Source organism: Carassius auratus, chromosome 6 (genome assembly GCF_003368295.1).
Source record: "Carassius auratus strain Wakin chromosome 6, ASM336829v1, whole genome shotgun sequence".
In the NCBI taxonomy this organism is placed as follows: Eukaryota; Metazoa; Chordata; class Actinopteri; order Cypriniformes; family Cyprinidae; genus Carassius; species Carassius auratus.
In genome coordinates this window covers 8,677,161-8,696,362 of record NC_039248.1, presented here as the reverse complement: position 1 = coordinate 8,696,362, position 19,202 = coordinate 8,677,161, and the positions used below count along the sequence as shown (strand labels likewise).

Here is a 19,202-nt window from a genome sequence, read left to right as displayed (position 1 = left end):
TATTCATACTCACAATACACTATTGCAATGCAAATGCGGGTTGCATTGCGATAATGCCAAGGTGCCAAACCCTGTTATGTTCTTAGGAGCAAATGGCATGCACTTTGAAAAAAACGTGTAATACACCTCAGATCAAATAAACTCAGATACAAAAACATGCATGCACACAAATATGTGTGCACATGAATGATACCCAAAATCATACTGCAGACACTCTGGCCAAACTCCTGGCCAAATCAAAACAGTCTAATTACTGTAATGGTTTGCTGCAGTAAATCCTCTCCACAATGTCCCGGAGATCCAGCCCGGACATGCATTTTCTTGCCTTTCCTTCCTTTGTATGTCTCACGTCATTAAAATAGCTTGTGCCCGCCATTGCTAGAGACATAGCTGGAGCTTACTACTCGTCACAGACTCATACCAAGCGATGATTGCCAGGCAATGATCTCACAGACTCACACCTTTCACACCTGCTTTATACTATCATAGTGTCATGATAGATGTAGATGCTTGTGCAATACTATGAATGTCCATCAGCACTGGCTGTGGCACCCAGCAGTGTGCTCATCATGTTGACTTGAACTACAAATGAGAAATCGTCTGACTATGCAGGGTGTGGAAAGTGAATGATCCTGAAGAAGTTTCCAGGTAGAGCTAAGTGTACTGTATTTTTGTGGCAACCTTTCTCATTGTTTTCCCACAGCCCTATCACAGCACTTTGCTCCACCTCAAAGTTTACTACCATAGAACACATTATCTGCATTAGCGACTTGCAGAAGTGTGTGTGCACATTTTCCAACAGCAGTATGGACGGAAACTGATTTCCCTGTTCTTTTTTCCCCTTGTTAATCTCAACAATGCAGCTCTTCAGATCTTAAAGGGAAAAAACCCCTGCTGGTTCCAAACACTGGCAAAAGTAGATGGAAAAAAAATTGCTTCGTGCCCCACCCTGCTGAAAAGAGCAGAGGTTAACTCGCTCTCTACGGCTGCTCAGCCAACCAGATACTGAGGGGGAAACACACCCGCTGGCAGCCTGTGAGAGCTACACTGTGTTTTCTTAATTTTTCTTAAGAGTTTCTATTGGAATGTCTGTCCTCAAGTCTCTGCCTCTCCTTATGTTTTCTTACTCCACCTGAGGCGAAGCCCGGGGCTGGGTGTGACACCATTAATCTTGCCACTTTCTCTCTGTACCTGTCTAACAGGTAGGGTGTGTGTCAGATTGCATCTGTATGCGAGTGTATGAGTGTGAGCAGGCAGCTCCGCCTCCTGTGTGTGTGTATAAAAGGGGTCAGCCAGCTGCAGAGAGACACGCAGAGGAACTGTGACTCTCCTTTGTGAGCAACCTCCTCCTCTCCTGTCTCAGAGAGCACTCCTGTACCTCCTTCTCAGCAACTCAAAGAAACAGGCACCATGTCAAGCACCAGGTCTTTCAGCTACAGCATCGGTGGTGGTGCTGGTAGTGGTGGCTCCATCAGGAAGTCTTACTCCAGCCAGTCAGCCTATGCAGTTCCCGTCGGCTCTAGCAGAGTGAGCGTGTCCAGTGTCAGGAGATCTGGAGTGGGTGCTGGTCCAGGCTTCGGTGCAGGATTCGGTTCTGGAGGTGGCAACTACGGCTTCAGCAGCAGCAGCAGCATGAGTGGAGGCTATGGTGGTAGCTTTGGTGGAAGTGGTGGCTTCATTCCACCTCCCATCACTGCTGTAACCGTCAACCAGAGCCTGTTGGCCCCCCTCAACCTGGAAATTGACCCCACAATTCAGGCTGTCCGCACACAGGAGAAAGACCAGATCAAGACCCTCAACAACCGTTTCGCCTCCTTCATTGACAAAGTGAGTATTCATGCATTCAGTCTCTCTTAAAATAACACTGACTTTTACATATCATTTAAATATACATAATGATATTGCTCTGCACTGTGCCTGTAGTGCATTCAAATACAGAGCTCTCATTTTATTACTAAGTATGACCTTTGAACGAGTGACTCATAAGACTGGATGCCTTTAGAATTACTACACTCCATAATAGCTTGCAGCTGTAAAAAACTGAGTGACACTTAAAAATGTGTTCTCTTGCACAACAGCTTTCTTTCAGCACATCTGCAAGCTAAGTATTTTTCATAGATGTAAAAGTTGCATCTGATTACACCAGAACCAGTATCTTTACTTATTGGGCAGTACAAGCTAAGCAGTTGTAATAAGCTAATCAGCTAAAGTAAATGTTAAATCATTTGTACTAGATCTCTCTAAGTATGGCTTTAGCCTTGGAAAAAAGTCCTCGGAAACCCATGACTGAGGCTATCCAAATATGGGTGGAGTTTAGGTAATAACCTAGCAACCATGTGAGTCATAGATACACACGTACTGTATATAGAGTGTGCTAGATGAATCCAATGTGTGTGTAGTCCAAAGTCTAGACTTTATTACTCCACAAAAATTGCACAGCTTATGAAATTTAAATTTTCATTCAGATCCATTTGTGCTGTGTATTTTCTTTTACTTCATTCTCTTAAAAAAAAAAAAAACTTAGACCACGCTATGTTACACCCATATTTGGCTGCAAACAAACACTTCACAACTATCTGAGCAAATGTGGACAGAAGACACACCCTGAAGGCCATGTAGTCAGCACACACACACACACACCTTTATTTTTTGTGCCTGTGGGAGAATTTGCAGTTGGCAGTGTGTGACCAGGATGAGTCATCAGGACCATAGACACCAGATGCTCCAAACATTTACTCTGCTTTATAACTTTCTAGCAGGTTACAGGTTAAAGACCATACCAATAAATGCCTTTAAACTTTTCTGAGGTTTAAGATAACAGGGAAATTTAAATGATTGTAAAAGGAAGATAATTAAAAGAAGAAGTGCACTAATATTCCCAGGGTACATCCAGGTTGCATACATCTAGAAAAAAAAATGTATGAAGACAAGTTTAGTAGATTATGAGCTAGACAGGTGCTGTCATATATGGCTGATCTCCAAAGACCACACACAAACCTGCCTCAGGGTGTGGCAGGTATGTCTTGTTTCTCTGTTTTATCTGTGAAGCAATGCAGTTTTGGGGCAAGGCCATTACTGGAAGTTTTTTCCAGTCTGGGAGTTTGTAGCTTGTGTGCAACACTGCCACACCCAGTCAGTCCACTTTCACCTTCCCTCCCCCTTTCCCTCACTCCACCCTGCAGAAAAATGCCTTCTAAAATGACTCATGGTCATTTGTATTCCCTTAAACAATACTTCCAGAGAGGGTGCACAAAGAGACTTAAAGAGCTAGGACTACAAAGGAGTCATACAAGACAGACAAAACCTTCAATCCACTTCATTTATTCACTCATTCACTACTTTTTTTTCAGAATGCAGTCTTTCTCAACTACATTTTTAACCTCCAAAGAGGTTGAAAGTGAAAATCTTCAGACAAAAACCACAAAATTCTTTCTTTGTTTCCATAGGTGCGTTTCCTGGAACAGCAGAACAAGATGCTGGAGACCAAATGGAGTCTCCTCCAGGAACAGACCACCACCCGCTCCAACATCGACGCTATGTTTGAGGCCTACATTTCTAACCTGCGCAGACAGCTCGATGGCCTGGGAAATGAGAAGATGAAGCTGGAAGGAGAGCTGAGGAACATGCAGGGCATGGTTGAGGACTTCAAGAACAAGTGAGTTGTAATTTTGAAATTCAATGATATGACATAAAACAAGCCCCACGGAAAACAGAACATATTTACTCACATTTTGCTTTCTCTAAACAGGTACGAAGATGAGATCAACAAGCGTGCTTCAGTAGAGAATGAGTTTGTTCTGCTCAAGAAGGTGAAGACACTTTAAAAGAATTACCTTTTTCACTACATGAAGTTTTTTTGTAAAAGCAATAGGTTATAATGTACTCTAATTTTCTTTTAGGATGTTGATGCAGCCTACATGAACAAGGTTGAGCTTGAAGCCAAGGTTGATGCTCTTCAGGATGAAATCAACTTCCTCAGGGCAGTCTATGAGGCTGTAAGTTCAATTCTGTTGTGTTTGGCCAACCAAAATTAAAATGTTAGTAGTGCTGCTTTGTAAGGATAGGTAATTTACTGTTTGTTTGGTCTGCATTTGCAGGAACTGCGTGAGCTCCAGTCTCAGATCAAGGACACATCAGTTGTTGTAGAGATGGACAACAGCAGAAACCTGGACATGGACGCCATTGTGGCTGAAGTTCGTGCTCAGTATGAGGACATCGCCAACCGAAGCCGTGCCGAAGCAGAGAGCTGGTACAAACAGAAGGTTGGTCAGGCTCTCCTAGCTTAAACTCTTGAAGATCACCTTATCTGTGGCATCCAAGTGCTGATTTCGGTCTATATATTTTACAGTTTGAGGAGATGCAGAGCTCTGCTGGTCAGTACGGTGAGGACCTCCGCTCAACCAAGGCTGAGATCGCAGACCTCACCCGCATGATCGCCCGCCTGCAGAATGAGATTGATGCCGTCAAGGGACAGGTAATGATGAGCAAGGGTTGATACATAAAAGGTTCACATACTGTTTATATAAAGAGGCTCACTTTCAGTATGTTATGTCCTTTTAGCGTGCCAACTTGGAGGCTCAAATCGCTGAGGCTGAGGAGCGTGGAGAGCTGGCAGTGAAGGACGCCAAGCTCCGCATCAAAGACCTTGAGGAAGCCCTTCAGAGGGCCAAGCAAGACATGGCCCGCCAGGTGCGCGAGTACCAGGAGCTCATGAACGTCAAACTGGCCCTGGACATTGAGATCGCCACCTACAGAAAGCTGCTGGAAGGAGAGGAGAGCAGGTAGGATGTTTTAAAAGAACATTTCTTTGCTATTTACACTCTCAAATCTTTTCAACAAACCTTGAGGTTCAAAAATACATCACCAAGCAAATCTGTTGTCTGCTTTACTCAGACTGTCCAGCGGTGGAGCTTCAGCCACCATTCATGTGCAGCAGACCTCTGGAGGTCTCTCATCTGGTAAATAACTCTCTCTCCTTCTCTGAAAATCTCATCTTTCTTAGAATCTCATTCTCCAGATCTTGTTGAATACGTGTCTAAACGTTCCTTCCCCTGCAGGTTTCTCTGGTAGCGGCTCTGGATTCGGCTATGGCGGTGGCTATGGCGGTGGTTTCAGTAGCTCTTCAGGATTTGGTGGTGGATCAGGATACGGTGGTAGCTCCATCAGCAAAACCAGCGTCACCAGTGTCAGCAGTAAACGCTATTAAGGAGAAGCGCCCCCAACCCAACCCGCCATCCTGTCTTCCTTACCTGCAACTAGATCACTCTGAACCTTCTTACAAATCTATGGTGCTAGCCAGACAGATATCCCCTGTTAATGAGGAGATGAGGACAATGATTTCTTAAACATAAAATAAGTTTTAGGTTGCTCTGTGTGTTGATGGTAGTTACCCATAACATACATCTCATGTCTGGTGGCATCACTGCCATTTTAAATAATCAACCCAACTACACTAAAATGACACCAGAAAGAATGTAACAGAGAATATGTGCTCCCAGTCACTGAATTGTTTTAGTTCTGCACTGATATGTATGGGGAAATTGAGACTTGAGTGAACTATATACACATAGAAACCACTGAAGCCATTTAGGCCCTTCACAACAATAGGATTTCAGTCTCATTAGCATAACCACAAGCAGTACCATGGTTTCACTGGATCAGGGATGTGCTATACAGGTCCTGAAATTCCTGGTTGAATGTTTTGTGCTGTTACAAGCTCCCAGCTGTTTTTTGTTAATGAATGACTTTTGTCATTACGCAATGGCTGTCAGGGATAGTTTACCTATTTGCTGTAAAAAATACAATACTGTCAGCCTGTAACTGATGACAAGAACTTGTGGGCTTCCAATGTCCAGTTACCTCACATTCAAGGGAGATCTGTTACAGCAAAAAACAGGCACAATGGCATTTCATGGATCATCCCACCTAAACTTTGTGTACTTGCCCAGTTTTAAGAGAAGAGCTTCATTTACTGTGTGGTGACTGTACTACCTTATACTTTCCCCTGTATTCAAACTGCTTCGAGAGCATATTTTCCAATCCCTGTTATAAATGGAAAAAATACAACGCAAAAAAAAAAAATGAAACCATGTTAAACCAGATTTATTTTGTATTGATTGACCTGACACCAACTTTAATTCTGAATACAATAAATCTGAGACTACAATATTTGTCTTTTTGATTTGTGTTTGTTGCTTCAAATGTTTAAATGTTTTCACCAACTATAGGCAATTTTATTATTAAATAACTACATCTGGATAAAAATTTGACATTGAAACCACAAATAAACTTAAGACAGAAAAAAAGATTTAATACGATTAAAACAGATACATTCAATATAATAATTACAATAAAGTTGATCCACTTTATGCAGAACTCCCTTATTCTTGATTCTCTACAACACTACAGTAGTTTAGTTTTTTTTTACATTAACTTTGATACCTAAATATTCTCTTCTCCTAAAAATTTTGGTACAACCACATTGCAAAATTAACTGATCGTTTAGCCTTCTTCAATATTTATCGAACATTAAAGTTTGTGGGGAAGAAATTAAATACAATTTTAAGCCATAAAAGACATTTCTTAGGCTTCCAGTTGCTGAGATGAGTGGCCGGCATATGGATTTTCACTACTGGTCTGTGGAAATTCATTAGGCTGTTCCTCTTTTGCCGCAGTCCTGTATACACAAATATACACCAGAACTGCTAACCCAACAGCAGTTGTGAGAACACCTGTAACAATTGGCACTGGATCTGGAGGAATGTATACTGCAAAGGACAAATGGACATCAGTTAAAGGGATAGTTTAAGAAGATATTTTGAAGATTGCTGGTAATCAAACAGTTGGCGGCAGCCATAGACAGGAAACAGTAGGACAACAAAATACTATGGAAGTCAATAACAACCACCAACTGCTTGATTACCAGCAATCTTCAGAATATCTTATTATATGTTCAACATAACAAAGCAACTCATGAAGGTTTGAAACGACATGAGGGTGAGCAAATGATGACAGAATTTTCATTTTTGGGTGAAATATCCCTTTAAGTAAAAAAAAAAAGAAAAGAAAAGAAGATATTTTGGGGCACAGTCAAAGTTAAGTTTATAACCAGTTTTAAGGACCATTTATTTCGCAATATGGTGGACATGAGTATTGTGTCAATGAGAAAACTTTGCTAATGTGGCTTCAACATATCTTGACAAAGACAAAGCAAATAGTATTTCAGCTTGTCATTTGATCTTAACATGACAACTCAAAAAGGTGAATTGATCCAGTTAAAATAAACACATTTAATTTACCTACTAATATGACAGGGGTCTATGCTTACTTTAGTTGGTAATTTTTTAATGATGTAAAAAAATTACAAAAAATGTACCAACATGTGTCTCAAATACAAAGTAGTAGTTCAGCACTGCCCCCTGGCGTTTGTTATTTAAAATTCTCTGCATTAAACAATAAATAAGAGGTAAAGAGTCCTACGACTTAACGCAATGTGCTGTAACAAAGTCATTTATATTAATTATAATGCATTAAAATGTTATTGTTTATAGGAACTCACTGTAAATGAAGACTGAATTGCTGGGCTGAGACACTGGTTTAATTTTAGAAGACGTAAGATGGAATACACATTCATACTCTCCTTGAGGCACTGGGGCATCCTCTGTGAAAGATGCGGGGTAGCCTGGCATGTTTTGACGCTGAGTCAAATATGCACCATCCTTTCGAAACTCAAAGTACCCCTAAACAGGAAAGAAAGACTGCTGTATATGTACCTAAAACATTATTTGAAATGTAATTACAAAATAATTCAGGGTAACAACAAAAGTGTGAGTGGGGTGATTTACATAGTCGTCTGATTTTAAATAAGCTGAGTGGATGGAGCAGGAGATTTTCATATTTTCTTTGTCCGTGACATAAAGTTTGGGGTCAGGACCATACCTATCCACAGACAGTTTAGGACGGGGCAATGTATCTGGCAAAGTGGAGAGTGAGAGCAAGACATTTACTAGAAAGGTCACATTAGTTAGAGTTTTATGGGTCTTAGGTATAACAGACACTATTTTAATTTTGTCACCCCCCACCCACCCCAATAATACCAGTTAATTAAAACACATTAGGTAATTTCATGGGGCCTTTAAACCATTTTCTTGTAAAATGTCATTTTGTACAATTACCCTCAAACTGTCTCACCTGAGCAAACAATATAGAGAGTGCCTCTCTGCCTGCAAACGTCAATTTCCTCCACTGAACAATCTTTGATCTTTTTTTCTTCCCCAGTGCATCTGATGCCCCCAACTGTCTGTGTGAACTGCCGTCTGTTGTCCAAAAGCCTTTCCCACTTCAGCACATGCCCACATCCCAGTTCCCTGCACACCACTTCAGCCGTGGCAGCAGCGGCAGATGAATCGGCTGTGGTATCGATTTCCTTCTGACAAACAGGTTCCCACTTGCCTTTGAGAGTGATATCCAGATATCCTAGACAGCTCTCGCCACGTTCCTGCTCCCAGAGCCGAACCGGAAGCTCTTCTAATGGAGCACACGGGTAGAAAATATACATACACACTTTACTTGTATCCCAAATCAGATCCCAATTGTTTCTTCTAGACGTCAACTAAATGAAAACTACATTTAAATGATGAATGGACACACTTAAACACTTAAATTTCCTCATAAAAGGGAATGCATTGCTCTTCTGTACCTGGGATGGCTTGTTCACTGTTGGACAGAGATGAATGTAAGAGTTTCCCATTGTACAACATCTCCATACTGCAAGCAAACTCTATTGGGACAACAACATTTGTCTGTCTTAAAACGATACTGGTGACATTTGTGAGAAACACTGAACCAGCGAGGGTCCAGTTGGTGCCAGGGGTGACGGGGAGGAGGCGGTAATACAGACTCAGTGTGAAGTTTGTGGCTAGGATATCGCCTGAGTCACAATATACATTGTAATTTTCACCCTTACGAAAAAGTTTGGGTTGCACAGTCACTTTGGGATGAGGGAGGGCAGCTGGGAAAAAGAGAGAAAGAAACAGTGACATTCAGTAGAAAATGTCTAATACATAATACATTAAGATATAATCATATGCTTAATAAAACTTACATACGACTAAGGTTATAGGGCTGCTTAATTCAGAATATGGATTCTTTAAGTGAGTTTTAGTGGATTTGTACCAGCATACAATTTTTCCTTCAAACTTGGCCGTTGCAGGGATTGTGAAATATTTGACATCTGAATGATTGATGACGTCAGATGTCACCCAGGCTTCTGAGGTTTCTGGGGTCTGCGAGGGGCTTTCCAACCTGCCCACAGACAAAGTTATGGGATACGGAGCATTCCAGGTGGTGCTACAAGCAACCTCTACTATAGTGTTTAGCTCAATATTACTTTCATTTATTCTGAATCTATATCCGAATGTAGGGGCTGGAGCATATGCTGGAGGTGAGAGACAGAAAAAGAAAAGGACAAGGACAACACTCATTATAAACAGCAATGTTGGATCAGCATTTCTGCAGCTGCTTTTCATTTAATTTACTATGTGCTTGTTCATTTTCGAATCGATTATCATATTCAGCAAATCCTATAATCAACACTAAATAAAAGCAAATCATAACAGGCAATTTGTAGTCTAACTGTTTCAAACATTAATTCTTGAGTAAAACTTTTAGGCTTAAAACAAACAACCATATGTGACACTGAAGTTTAGAGTATTGGTTGCTGAACTAAAAATTCAGCCTTTCTATTACAGGAATAAATTACATTTTAAAATGAGTTAAAATACAAAGCAGTTATTATAAATAAATAAATAAATAAATCAGGCTTTTTAAAAAAAAAAAAAAACAAGTTTCATGTTACTGCGTGCATCATGAGCTGATTATTATTATTGCACATCCAATTTAATGTCTATTTATGTTTTTACAGACACAGTATACAGTATATACTTTTTAAAAAGAATCCCAACAACCTATATTAACGTTTAGTTAATGTATTTTTATGAACAGGACAGTTTAGTGAGAATACTTCATACATACAAACAACGTGACAGATAAATGTAAGATGACTAACTGAGAAAAGATAAACTTCCTTCTTCATTTTACTGACCCGACCATACAGTATGTGTCTATCAGCTTATGAACAGGACTAGGTGAATGATTCTTACCCTGAGACTCTGCGTTTCTCACACACATTATCCAGCACACCACAGTTAGCGCTATGAAGAAAGAGTGATTGCAATATACTGTGAAAAACAGCATTTTCCCAAACTAAAGTACATGAAATATCCATGTTGCAACGTGCAACATGCAAGACATTATACTCAGATATATACCAAAAAAAAAAAAAAAGTTTATATTTTGCAGAGTTAGCTTTAAGGCCTACTGTCTGTGAATACATTTGAACATGTATTAATGTGAATTAAATTAAATTAACTCAAGACAAACTTCTACCCTGGCCAGACTGACCTGTCTGAATCTGATCAGTCCTGCTTACTCTGTGTTATATGTTTAGAAACAATAATAGTTATATAAATTAATTTTCTCCCTCACTGTGAAGAACTGGGTACCCTGATTCAAATGTTCTAATTTATACTGTTAGCTGCAATTTACTGTAAATATAATTAACTGAAACAAAGTTAATTTGAATTCAGAGAAGCCAGTCGTTTAAAAACATCAGGTAAATTAAATAAACCCTTACCTCCTATGTTGGGAAGAATCATCCTGACACCAGCAAATGAAACTGCAGCACGATAAGAATGAAAACTGCTTAAATTCACAACAAAGCAGAGCTGAAATTTCCAACTGGTGAAACACTGTGTTAACCAATAGGAAGTTCACTGACCTCAAAAAGGATGCAATTTTTTTTCTTTTAGCCCACTACATTGTGTGTAAGCTATTTCAGTGAATTTTGCTAAAGTTTTTTAGCAATATATATATATATATATATATATATATCTTAAATTAAAGTATGTAAATGTATTAATTCTTATATAAAAAAATCATTGAAATAGTTTACACACAATGAAGTGGGCTAAAAGAAAAAAAAAGCATCCTTTTTTTGAGGTCAGCGAACTTCCTATTGGTTAACACAGTGTTTCACCAGTTGGAAATTTCAGCTCTGCTTTGTTGTGAATTTAAGCAGTTTTCATTCTTATCGTGCTGCAGTTTTCATTTACAATATATATATATATATATATTTTTTTTTTAGTACAATTACAATTTTTCTAATTGGCCTTAATTGATTTTGACACCTCTGTCCACACATTAGAAATCTTAAAGAAATATCTAACAATTTTCCTTTTAAATTTATAAGTGGTGTGAATTCCTTAATTCTAAAATGTTTAGTTGTCACTTATGGCCACTCAGTTAATTTCAGATCTAGTCTTTATGTTCTGTAATATTGGGTGCACATCATTTATCTCTCCTTGGTGATATAGATCTTAAAACTACAAAAGGGATTCCAGAGCATGTCTTTTAGTAGCCATGGCTCACGATCCCAAACTTATCCAGAGACCTCTGCCTGACCTGAGAGACAAGGCTAGATCTCTAATCCAGCTTGGTTTTACCGCTGCTCTCCACATGGTTGTGTTGCATAACTGTGAGAGAGCAGATTACTGACTGTTCAGCCTCACGTCTGTCCCTTCAGTGCTGTCAGAGATGTAAACAGGTAGAAGAGAGGGTAAGAGATAGCCAATAAGATATTTGTGTACTTCGGTTTACATAGTTTATTAAATCATATTTACAGTATGTTACAATACAATCATACACATTTACAAACATAATACATCATCAATATTATTTGTATATCTTCCTTCTTTAACACACCTGATTGAAATCATCAGCTCATTAGAAGAGAATCCATCAACTGAACTGAGTGTGTTAGACAAGAGAGACATACAAAGGATCTCCTCAGGAACAAAGTTCAGAACCACTGCCTTTAAGTTACTAATATGTAGCATAATATGTAGTAGATGGAGGTAAATAAGGTACAAGAATGTACCTTATAGCATTGTACTTTTTCTGAAAGTACAGTAGTTGCAAAAAATAGTTTTTTAGTTTTTTAGGAGGTGAATAGGGTATTTTGTTGTCATCTGACCAAACCGCAAAGCTGGTCTCGTTGCATCCGCTTGTCAAGAAAGTATTAATAGCAGTATGAACGGAGTGCTATCTATGAACTTTTAATGTAACTTAGCTATTTGTTTTTATTGCAGGAATTTATTCAGTTTTAATATCCAAATTTTAGTGAGAAGAAGAAAAATATATATTTTTTAGATAGCAATCTGCGTTTGTGATTGACATTTGTTATGAGTGGTATATTTGCTTCAAAGGCATCTTGAGTGAAAAAACTCCATATTTAAGAAAGCACATACAAAAGAAATCTGATCTGGAAATGATGTAACCTGATTACAGAAGTTTGTTGCACATAACCCTAATTGCTGTGGGATACAGTAATTTTGCAAGTAAACTGTGGTTAATGTAACTGTGTTTTTTTTTTCTGAAAAAGCACTATTCAGTTCTGATGATGTACTGTATGTGATTATTTACATACAGCACTCTTTCAGGAATTATTCTACACGTAAGTCATCCAATCAGAGACCTTAAAGCCTATAAGACTGACTTAAACCGTCATAGATAAATTGCCCTGATAGGAAGTTGGAAGGGATTTTCGTGAGACAGGAATGCACCACTGAGGTTTCAAAATGCACTTCCTCTTTTCAGGGCCCATGCGTTCTTCACTGCATTGCTTTACTGAATCTGTCATCAAGCATTTCCCCACACACAATTACACTGAAGGCATCTACAACCTTACTGAGGGTTCAGAAAGCCCATCTTAGTCATCACGCTTTTTCCTTTTTCCTTTTTCCTTTATCCTTGTCTTTGCTTTTCTTCTCCTTTTCCTTTTCCTTCTCTTCCTTTTCCTTCAATACTTTCTTCTCTTTCTTCTTCTCATCCTTGGCCTCCTTATACTTCCACTTTGGAGGCTCCAGGTAACCTTTCTGCTTTTTTTTCTTCTTCTCCTTTTTTGGGGTGGGCTCAGAGGATTTAGTAACTTCAATCTGTGGGATACAGCCAGAGGGGAAGATGCTACTGCGCCTTGATGCCATACTACGAGGAATGAATGTGCGCATTCCAGACTGAGCAATGGACAGCACACTGCCGCGTCTCTCTGTATCGGCACAGCAGGACAAAGAGACAGACTCAGCCGAGTGGACAGAAGAAGAAATGAAGGAGATGGAGCTGTTTCGATGGCACAGTGAACTCTCCTCCAGCTGCTTCTGTGAGTACTTCTGCATCAGTTCAGCCACAGCAAGCCGACGTTTACCCATCTGTGGAGGGCTGCTTGGGCACAGCGGCCGTGTGGCCGTGGCTATGAGCGGGCTGTGTAGGCTGGTGGTCATTCGCACCATGTGATCCATGACACCATTTTCCTGCGGGTCACGTGGGAAACTGAAACCAAAAGTACCCTTGAGATGATGGGTCAGCTTCTGGCTGGCACTCTTATTGGCTGTTGCTTTGCTGACCAGCACCTTAAGGTTGGGCCACTCTGGAACGTAGGTGTCACAGAACTGTTCAGCTGTGGGATGGAGCGCAAGGTGACGCAGACGATTCAGCGTGTCAAAGCGACCTGTTTTCAGTGCCCAGTCACGTGCACATTTACCACGGTTGGAGTCTACAGCCTTTACATCAGCACCTAAAACAGAACAATACAGAGAATTTAACAAGTTGTATATCAGAAGAATGCTGGAGGAATATACTTCTAAAAATAAAGAATACTGTGTAAGAAATCCCTTTGTCTGTCTAGTCATGTTGTGTCTTCCACAGATCTTTTGCTGGGCTGCTTAATTAATTAATCTTATGGATGCTACTGAGGCAGCTGATTCAATGCCAGCTACGCCATTCTTGATTGGCAATGTGGGATACTTCTCGTCTCCCCCCAGTGATGTGATGGATATATGCAATGCCAAAATAATGAGGGACCATTTTCAACATATCAGCATGTGTGTGTTCAAGGTCGCTGTGATTCTGCCAAGTAAGACATGTTCCTGGATCATCATCTTTTGAAGACACTGGATCAACATTATTGTACAAAAATATAGATTTAACCCAATCCCAATCCCTACCCCTAAACCTAACCCTACCCATAATATATTCCTAAAATCAGTGGGAAATGATTCGACTGATCTCACAGCAATTCGTACATATTTTACAAGGTTGCTAATTCGTAGGAATTTGTGTGACCTCATTTGTACAAATTCATACAATTTCTACTTAATCATAGATATTTTACGAGTTGCACAATTCGTATGAAATTGTTTGAATGACCTTCACTTAACGCCGCCCCTAAACCTACCCGTCACTGGGGTCTAGACAATTCGTACAAATTGGTAATCAGACAGCATTGTAACAAGAGTGTAGAAGCACCTTACCCTGATTGTAAACCTAAAACAGATATTTTCTGAAAAAGTTATATCTCTATCTGATTTCTTGATTGGAATGGATGTTGATTCAGGAACATTTTTTACTTGGTGAAATCATGCTCACCATTTGTTCAACTATACTAACCGTGCATTATAAGAGCTGCCACCACATCATTCCTGCCCTGTATGGCAGCTTTAATGAGGGCAGTGAATCCTCTGTAGTCTCTGATCTCTGTCTCTGCTCCAGGGAAGTAATTCATGATGTAGTTACATATGGAGACATGACCTGTGTACAGAAAGATTAAACACTTTTTTTTTACTTTATAGTTTTGAATATATACAAAATGAAGAAATGGGGTACATTCATAAAAACTCAAATAGTATTTAACACGAAGTCTTTGTCATTCCTTAATTCTATGTAAATTAGAGTTATTCCATCATATTCACAAAAATCAACACTATTTGCCTGGAACACTATTATTGAGTCCAGGCAGCAGTTCATCTAATTTCCACCAAGACATTGGCATCACATATTGCAACAACTGACCAGCTTGAGCTGCGATCATTAAAGCAGTGTTGCCTTCATTGTCTTGGTGGTTAATATCCAGATGTGGACAGCCGTGCAACTCGTAAACAACTGGAAGAAAGCCTTTATATGCAGCCACCATCAGTCCATTCTACAAGAAAGAATCATGGTAATTCTTAGACAGGTGAAAAGGTAAAGAGATATGAAAAAATATATGGACACTTTAGATCAACAGGTAACTATGTTCTAATCAACCAAACTGTAATAACCCCGTGACACTAATAAAATGATCAAAAACTGTTCCATGAGTTTTTTTTTTTTTCAAGACAGTGGTTTCCTCAGGAATTTCCAGTGATGAGTTAGGAGTACAATATCTGTTAACATTACTTAAACTGACTTTTTCTTGCTGTTAGGTTACAAGTGCATGTAGCCATGCCGCAAACATGAATTTTGAAAGTGTTAACAAGTTGCTACATAAAGACTATGTAGTCTGATTTCTTAAGTAAACATACCCTTATTGCAGTTGTACTTCACATCTGGAGTGACAATGTTTGTCTTATCTTATCAATTGTCTTATCATGTCTTATCAAGAAATGTTAACTTCAGACATAATTCTACTTATACAGTAAAATATATTTACATTTTGGAAACCAAAACAGCGATCCAGGTTGACCTAAAAATTATATATAAAAAAAGTACTGTACATATTTTTATTGCATGATTTTACTCCTCTGTGATTGGCCAGTCTGTCTCATGTCCTTTTAATACTAATCTGTCATCTGTCTTACCCTGCCATTAAGGTCAACTTCCATGACCTCATCATAGGTCACACCTCGTTCCAACACTCTCTTCAGTGCCTCTGGGTCATTTTGGACACAAGCCTCATATAGTGTGTTGGCAGTTCCTTTTTTCCTTTCCTCTTGTTCATAATCCGGAAGAACAGAATCATCGGACAACAAGCTTCCAGAGTCCGACTCTTCTTCCAACAATGAGATTTCATCCTCGTCCGGGCCTGACCCCAGATTTGGGTCCACAAAGGCAGATCTTTGAACTGCTGCCATGCCTCCAGAGATCAGTCTTGCCTATACCATCTTTGTTGGCATATGAGGAAAGTGAGGCCCCTGTCTTGAGGTAAACAGACCAGATAAACCACAAGGCTCTCTGATCAAGTGAAAGAACCTTCAAATAGATCAATAAACAAACAAATAAAGCACTGTCAGTGATGGCAACCGTTACCATTCAATTGACTCAAAAGCTTATGATGCAAGAAAGTTAGGAGTTTTCATAGCTCCAGATTTAGCCTGGGTCAGCTGTGCTGTAATTGTCAGTTCTAAATCTGGCCTGCTCAGGCTTAAAATACACAGATATCTGTAAACAGGCTTATATATACGGTACACTCTAAAAACACACGTTACCTCAGTTAACTCTACTATTCATATGTGTATATGTTGATACAACAATTTTAAGTTGTTACAAAACTGGTAATTCTATTAATTAATTAAATGTTGTTCTGGTTCTGTGTGTCATACAAAAATAGCAAAAAACAAAACCAAAGGTTTCAACAATAAAGTAAAAACATTCTCTTTAGTGCTCTAATGAACAATTTAGAAAACCGCAGGATGCTCTTGAAAGCTTACTGACAGTCTGGCAATACATTTTAAACTAGATTTCAAATAGATATAGATTTCAAAAGAGTTTAACTCACCTGTGTTCACACTTCAGAAGAAGTGAATGCTGCTAATCCCTTAAAAAATGTCTCAAGTCATTATCAGAAACCTTAGCTTGCAGAAAATACAACCATCAGCTTGACATCTTCCTCATCGTGTGTGCAGTAGTATGTGATGTGAACACACAGGGGTGTATAAATGCTCTGTAACACCTCAGGTCATTAGACTGACTAATGCCTTTCGGGATCAAAAAGGACCTAATTCTTTTGGAGAATAATCACCTTTCACACACACATACTCAAAATGGTCTCTGATTCTTTATCTCCGTCTCATACTGACAAACAAACCCAATCATGCTCTCACTTGTTAATTAAAGTATAAGTATTAAAGATCATGCATGCAATAATCCTGATGAAGTTTAACATACAGTGGGTGTGTTTCAGGGCTTTGTTTGTTTTATGTCACAGGGACTCACCTTTTAGCTCAGAGAATTATATGGATTGTGATGAAAAGTAAATTACAAGCTGTCTTTGATAAGATTTCAAGACAGAATGACATACTTTGCTGACTAAACTGTCCTTACATGACCAGTTGCAATGTTTAATTATTAATTAACATTTTATGTCTGCCTCTTCAGAGAGTCAAAATAGGACAAACCATCTCCGTAAAGCAGCCCCACAGAAATTTGTCTGATTACTGTGCCACAAATAAATACCAATGATCATTATGGAATTAACAAAAACATTTTGTGCTTATTAACTGAACAAGCAGACTCACAATAAGATTTTATGTAAAAATATATAAATAACCTACAGTAAAATTGCAAGCAAATTTGCATTCATTCTTGCAATTCTAAAGGAATTTTATATTTTATATTAAAATATAGAATAAAAACTTGTTTATCATCAAGTCTTCACAAAACAACACAAGTATCTAATTTAAGCACATATTAAGTTAATCCTCCTGTATCCCAGCAGCACTTAAGGAAGTGAGTGATCCTTGTTACTCACACACACACACACACACACACACACACGTGACCCAGGACCACAAAACTAGTCATAAGGGGACATTTGAATTATTATTGAGATGTATACACAATGTATTTCCATTGATGGTTTGTTAGGATAGGACAATATATATATATATATATATATATATATATATATATATATATATATATATATATATATATATATATATATATATATATATATATATATATATATATATATATATATATATATATATATATATATAATGATTTCTGGCATAAAAGAAAAATATATATAATTTTAACCCAATACAATGTATTACTGGCTATTGCTACAAATATACCCATGCTAGTTATGACTGGAGTTGTGGTCCAGGGTCACATAGAAAACATGCTGTTTTTTATTTTAGAAGTACATTAGACTAACCCTAAGAATAACATTCTCAACCTTTCAATTTTTTTCTCTCGTTGCACTCTTTCTCTGGCCCAGGGAGGTCAAGATGGAGCAAGAGGGTGTTGGAGAAGAGGGAGGGATTGGGTGGTGGACAGCAGAGGGGGAGAAGATAAGAATGTGTGTCTGTGAGTCAGGAAGAGCTGAGTGGGGATTAAGCGGGACAGCACTGAGAAGACACAGCAAAACATACAAGCAAAAATTTCCTTCATCAGTCTGGAGACAGAGAAGAGAAAGAGAAGATGAAGAGCTTGGCCAAACTTCAGGGAAACACAGAGCAACTGCTGATGTCTCTATCAAACACTCTCCCATCCTTGGCCCTGAGTAATCAGCACTGGGTGAGCAAACACAAACTTACATGTTAACTTTTAAATTGTTCCATTGAGCTTTAATAAAATTCTCATTTTAATTACAACAACAACTCTAACCGGAACCATAACCATACATTATTGCATATTTAAAATGATAAATATAAACCACTTTTGGAGACCACTTTCAACCAAACTATAGTGTAAAGTATATACTGTACATAGTCATATAATAGACTACTGTCTATATCAGTAGAAGCTGAATGTTGACTCTTTATGACATACTAAATGATGCATTTTCAGTGTGTGATTTTGTAATAATGTACATTAACTTCTTTTACATCAATGTTTATTAAACCCTTTCACAGACACATTTCTACAGTACGTAAATGTTGTGTCTGTATATTACATTTCCCTAGATATCAAAAATATGCATTCGCAAAATGTAATGTTTTAATGTAAGTACAAAGCAGCATATTAAACCCCAGGACATGTCAACTATCCTTATGCTGACTGTTTTAATCAGTACACAACACTATATTATTATTAGTTTTTACCTTTCTTACAGTATAGTATTTTCTCTCTTGTGCTTGTGTAAATAACTTGGATGCTTTAGCAATACCATAATAATGTGCAAGCATGCCAACAACACTTTGTCACAAAGTCTGTGGCTCTTTTCTTATGCCTAAGGATGCATGTTTTCTGTTCACCAGCAACACAATCAGCAAAAATTACATGGACCGCGTGCAAATCTGTCTCAAGTATTTTTAGTGAGTCTTTACAGTCGCTGTCTTTTTGAAAGACGGTGGGCTTCTTTGAACTTCTCTAAACAGAAAATGATT

The 19,202-nt window shown here is 38.5% G+C and overlaps 4 protein-coding genes across 5 annotated transcripts in view; 2 read left to right on the top strand and 2 right to left on the bottom strand.

Moving 5' to 3' along the window:
* The first annotated feature begins 1,299 nt into the window (after positions 1-1,299).
* krt4 (keratin 4) lies at positions 1,300-6,166 on the top strand. The gene is made up of 9 exons (XM_026259909.1): positions 1,300-1,827; positions 3,447-3,655; positions 3,749-3,809; positions 3,900-3,995; positions 4,098-4,262; positions 4,349-4,474; positions 4,561-4,781; positions 4,894-4,958; positions 5,058-6,166. The coding sequence occupies exons 1-9, from the start codon at positions 1,411-1,413 to the stop codon at positions 5,204-5,206; spliced, it is 1,509 nt and encodes a 502-aa protein (XP_026115694.1). The 5' UTR covers positions 1,300-1,410; the 3' UTR covers positions 5,207-6,166.
* Positions 6,087-10,795, bottom strand: LOC113094202 (uncharacterized). The gene is made up of 8 exons (XM_026259905.1): positions 10,694-10,795; positions 10,161-10,211; positions 9,104-9,436; positions 8,699-9,010; positions 8,191-8,526; positions 7,845-7,972; positions 7,559-7,739; positions 6,087-6,767 (listed from the first exon to the last, which is right to left on the bottom strand). The coding sequence occupies exons 1-8, from the start codon at positions 10,713-10,715 to the stop codon at positions 6,583-6,585; spliced, it is 1,548 nt and encodes a 515-aa protein (XP_026115690.1). The 5' UTR covers positions 10,716-10,795; the 3' UTR covers positions 6,087-6,582.
* Positions 10,796-11,706: 911 nt separating this feature from the next.
* On the bottom strand, positions 11,707-16,806 carry ankrd33ab (ankyrin repeat domain 33Ab). Of its 2 annotated transcripts, XM_026259893.1 has the most exons (5): positions 16,646-16,806; positions 15,729-16,065; positions 14,962-15,091; positions 14,560-14,700; positions 11,707-13,687 (listed from the first exon to the last, which is right to left on the bottom strand). In XM_026259893.1, the coding sequence occupies exons 2-5, from the start codon at positions 15,999-16,001 to the stop codon at positions 12,834-12,836; spliced, it is 1,398 nt and encodes a 465-aa protein (XP_026115678.1). In that variant the 5' UTR covers positions 16,002-16,065; positions 16,646-16,806; the 3' UTR covers positions 11,707-12,833. The 2 variants fall into 2 exon arrangements, with proteins under 2 accessions (XP_026115678.1, XP_026115681.1); XM_026259896.1 differs by lacking the exon at positions 16,646-16,806 and having other exon boundaries at positions 15,729-16,115.
* A 1,365-nt stretch (positions 16,807-18,171) lies between these two features.
* arhgef25b (Rho guanine nucleotide exchange factor (GEF) 25b) overlaps positions 18,172-19,202 on the top strand; it is a 12,110-nt gene continuing 11,079 nt past the window's right edge. The window contains exon 1 of the mRNA XM_026259835.1: positions 18,172-18,390. Coding sequence (XP_026115620.1) covers positions 18,295-18,390 — 96 coding nt within the window. The 5' untranslated portion in view covers positions 18,172-18,294. The remainder of the gene's footprint in view (positions 18,391-19,202) is intronic.

Bases quoted from the DNA above. Each gene is read 5' to 3' on its own strand.
- krt4 (XM_026259909.1), top strand. From the start codon at position 1,411: ATGTCAAGCACCAGGTCTTTCAGCTACAGCATCGGTGGTGGTGCTGGT. The intron at 3,996-4,097 runs GTAAGTTCAATT...CTGCATTTGCAG, and splicing joins TCAGGGCAGTCTATGAGGCT to GAACTGCGTGAGCTCCAGTC. The intron at 4,782-4,893 runs GTAGGATGTTTT...TGCTTTACTCAG, and splicing joins CTGGAAGGAGAGGAGAGCAG to ACTGTCCAGCGGTGGAGCTT.
- LOC113094202 (XM_026259905.1), bottom strand. From the start codon at position 10,715: ATGATTCTTCCCAACATAGGAG. The intron at 7,740-7,844 runs GTAAATCACCCC...TTTCCTGTTTAG, and splicing joins ATTTAAAATCAGACGACTAT to GGGTACTTTGAGTTTCGAAA. The intron at 6,768-7,558 runs GTGAGTTCCTAT...TGTCCTTTGCAG, and splicing joins CAATTCAGTCTTCATTTACA to TATACATTCCTCCAGATCCA.
- ankrd33ab (XM_026259893.1), bottom strand. From the start codon at position 16,001: ATGGCAGCAGTTCAAAGATCTGCCTTTGTGGACCCAAATCTGGGGTCA. The intron at 15,092-15,728 runs GTAAGACAGATG...TCTTTCTTGTAG, and splicing joins AAGTTGACCTTAATGGCAGG to AATGGACTGATGGTGGCTGC. The intron at 14,701-14,961 runs GTCAGTTGTTGC...TTCTGTACACAG, and splicing joins AATGATCGCAGCTCAAGCTG to GTCATGTCTCCATATGTAAC.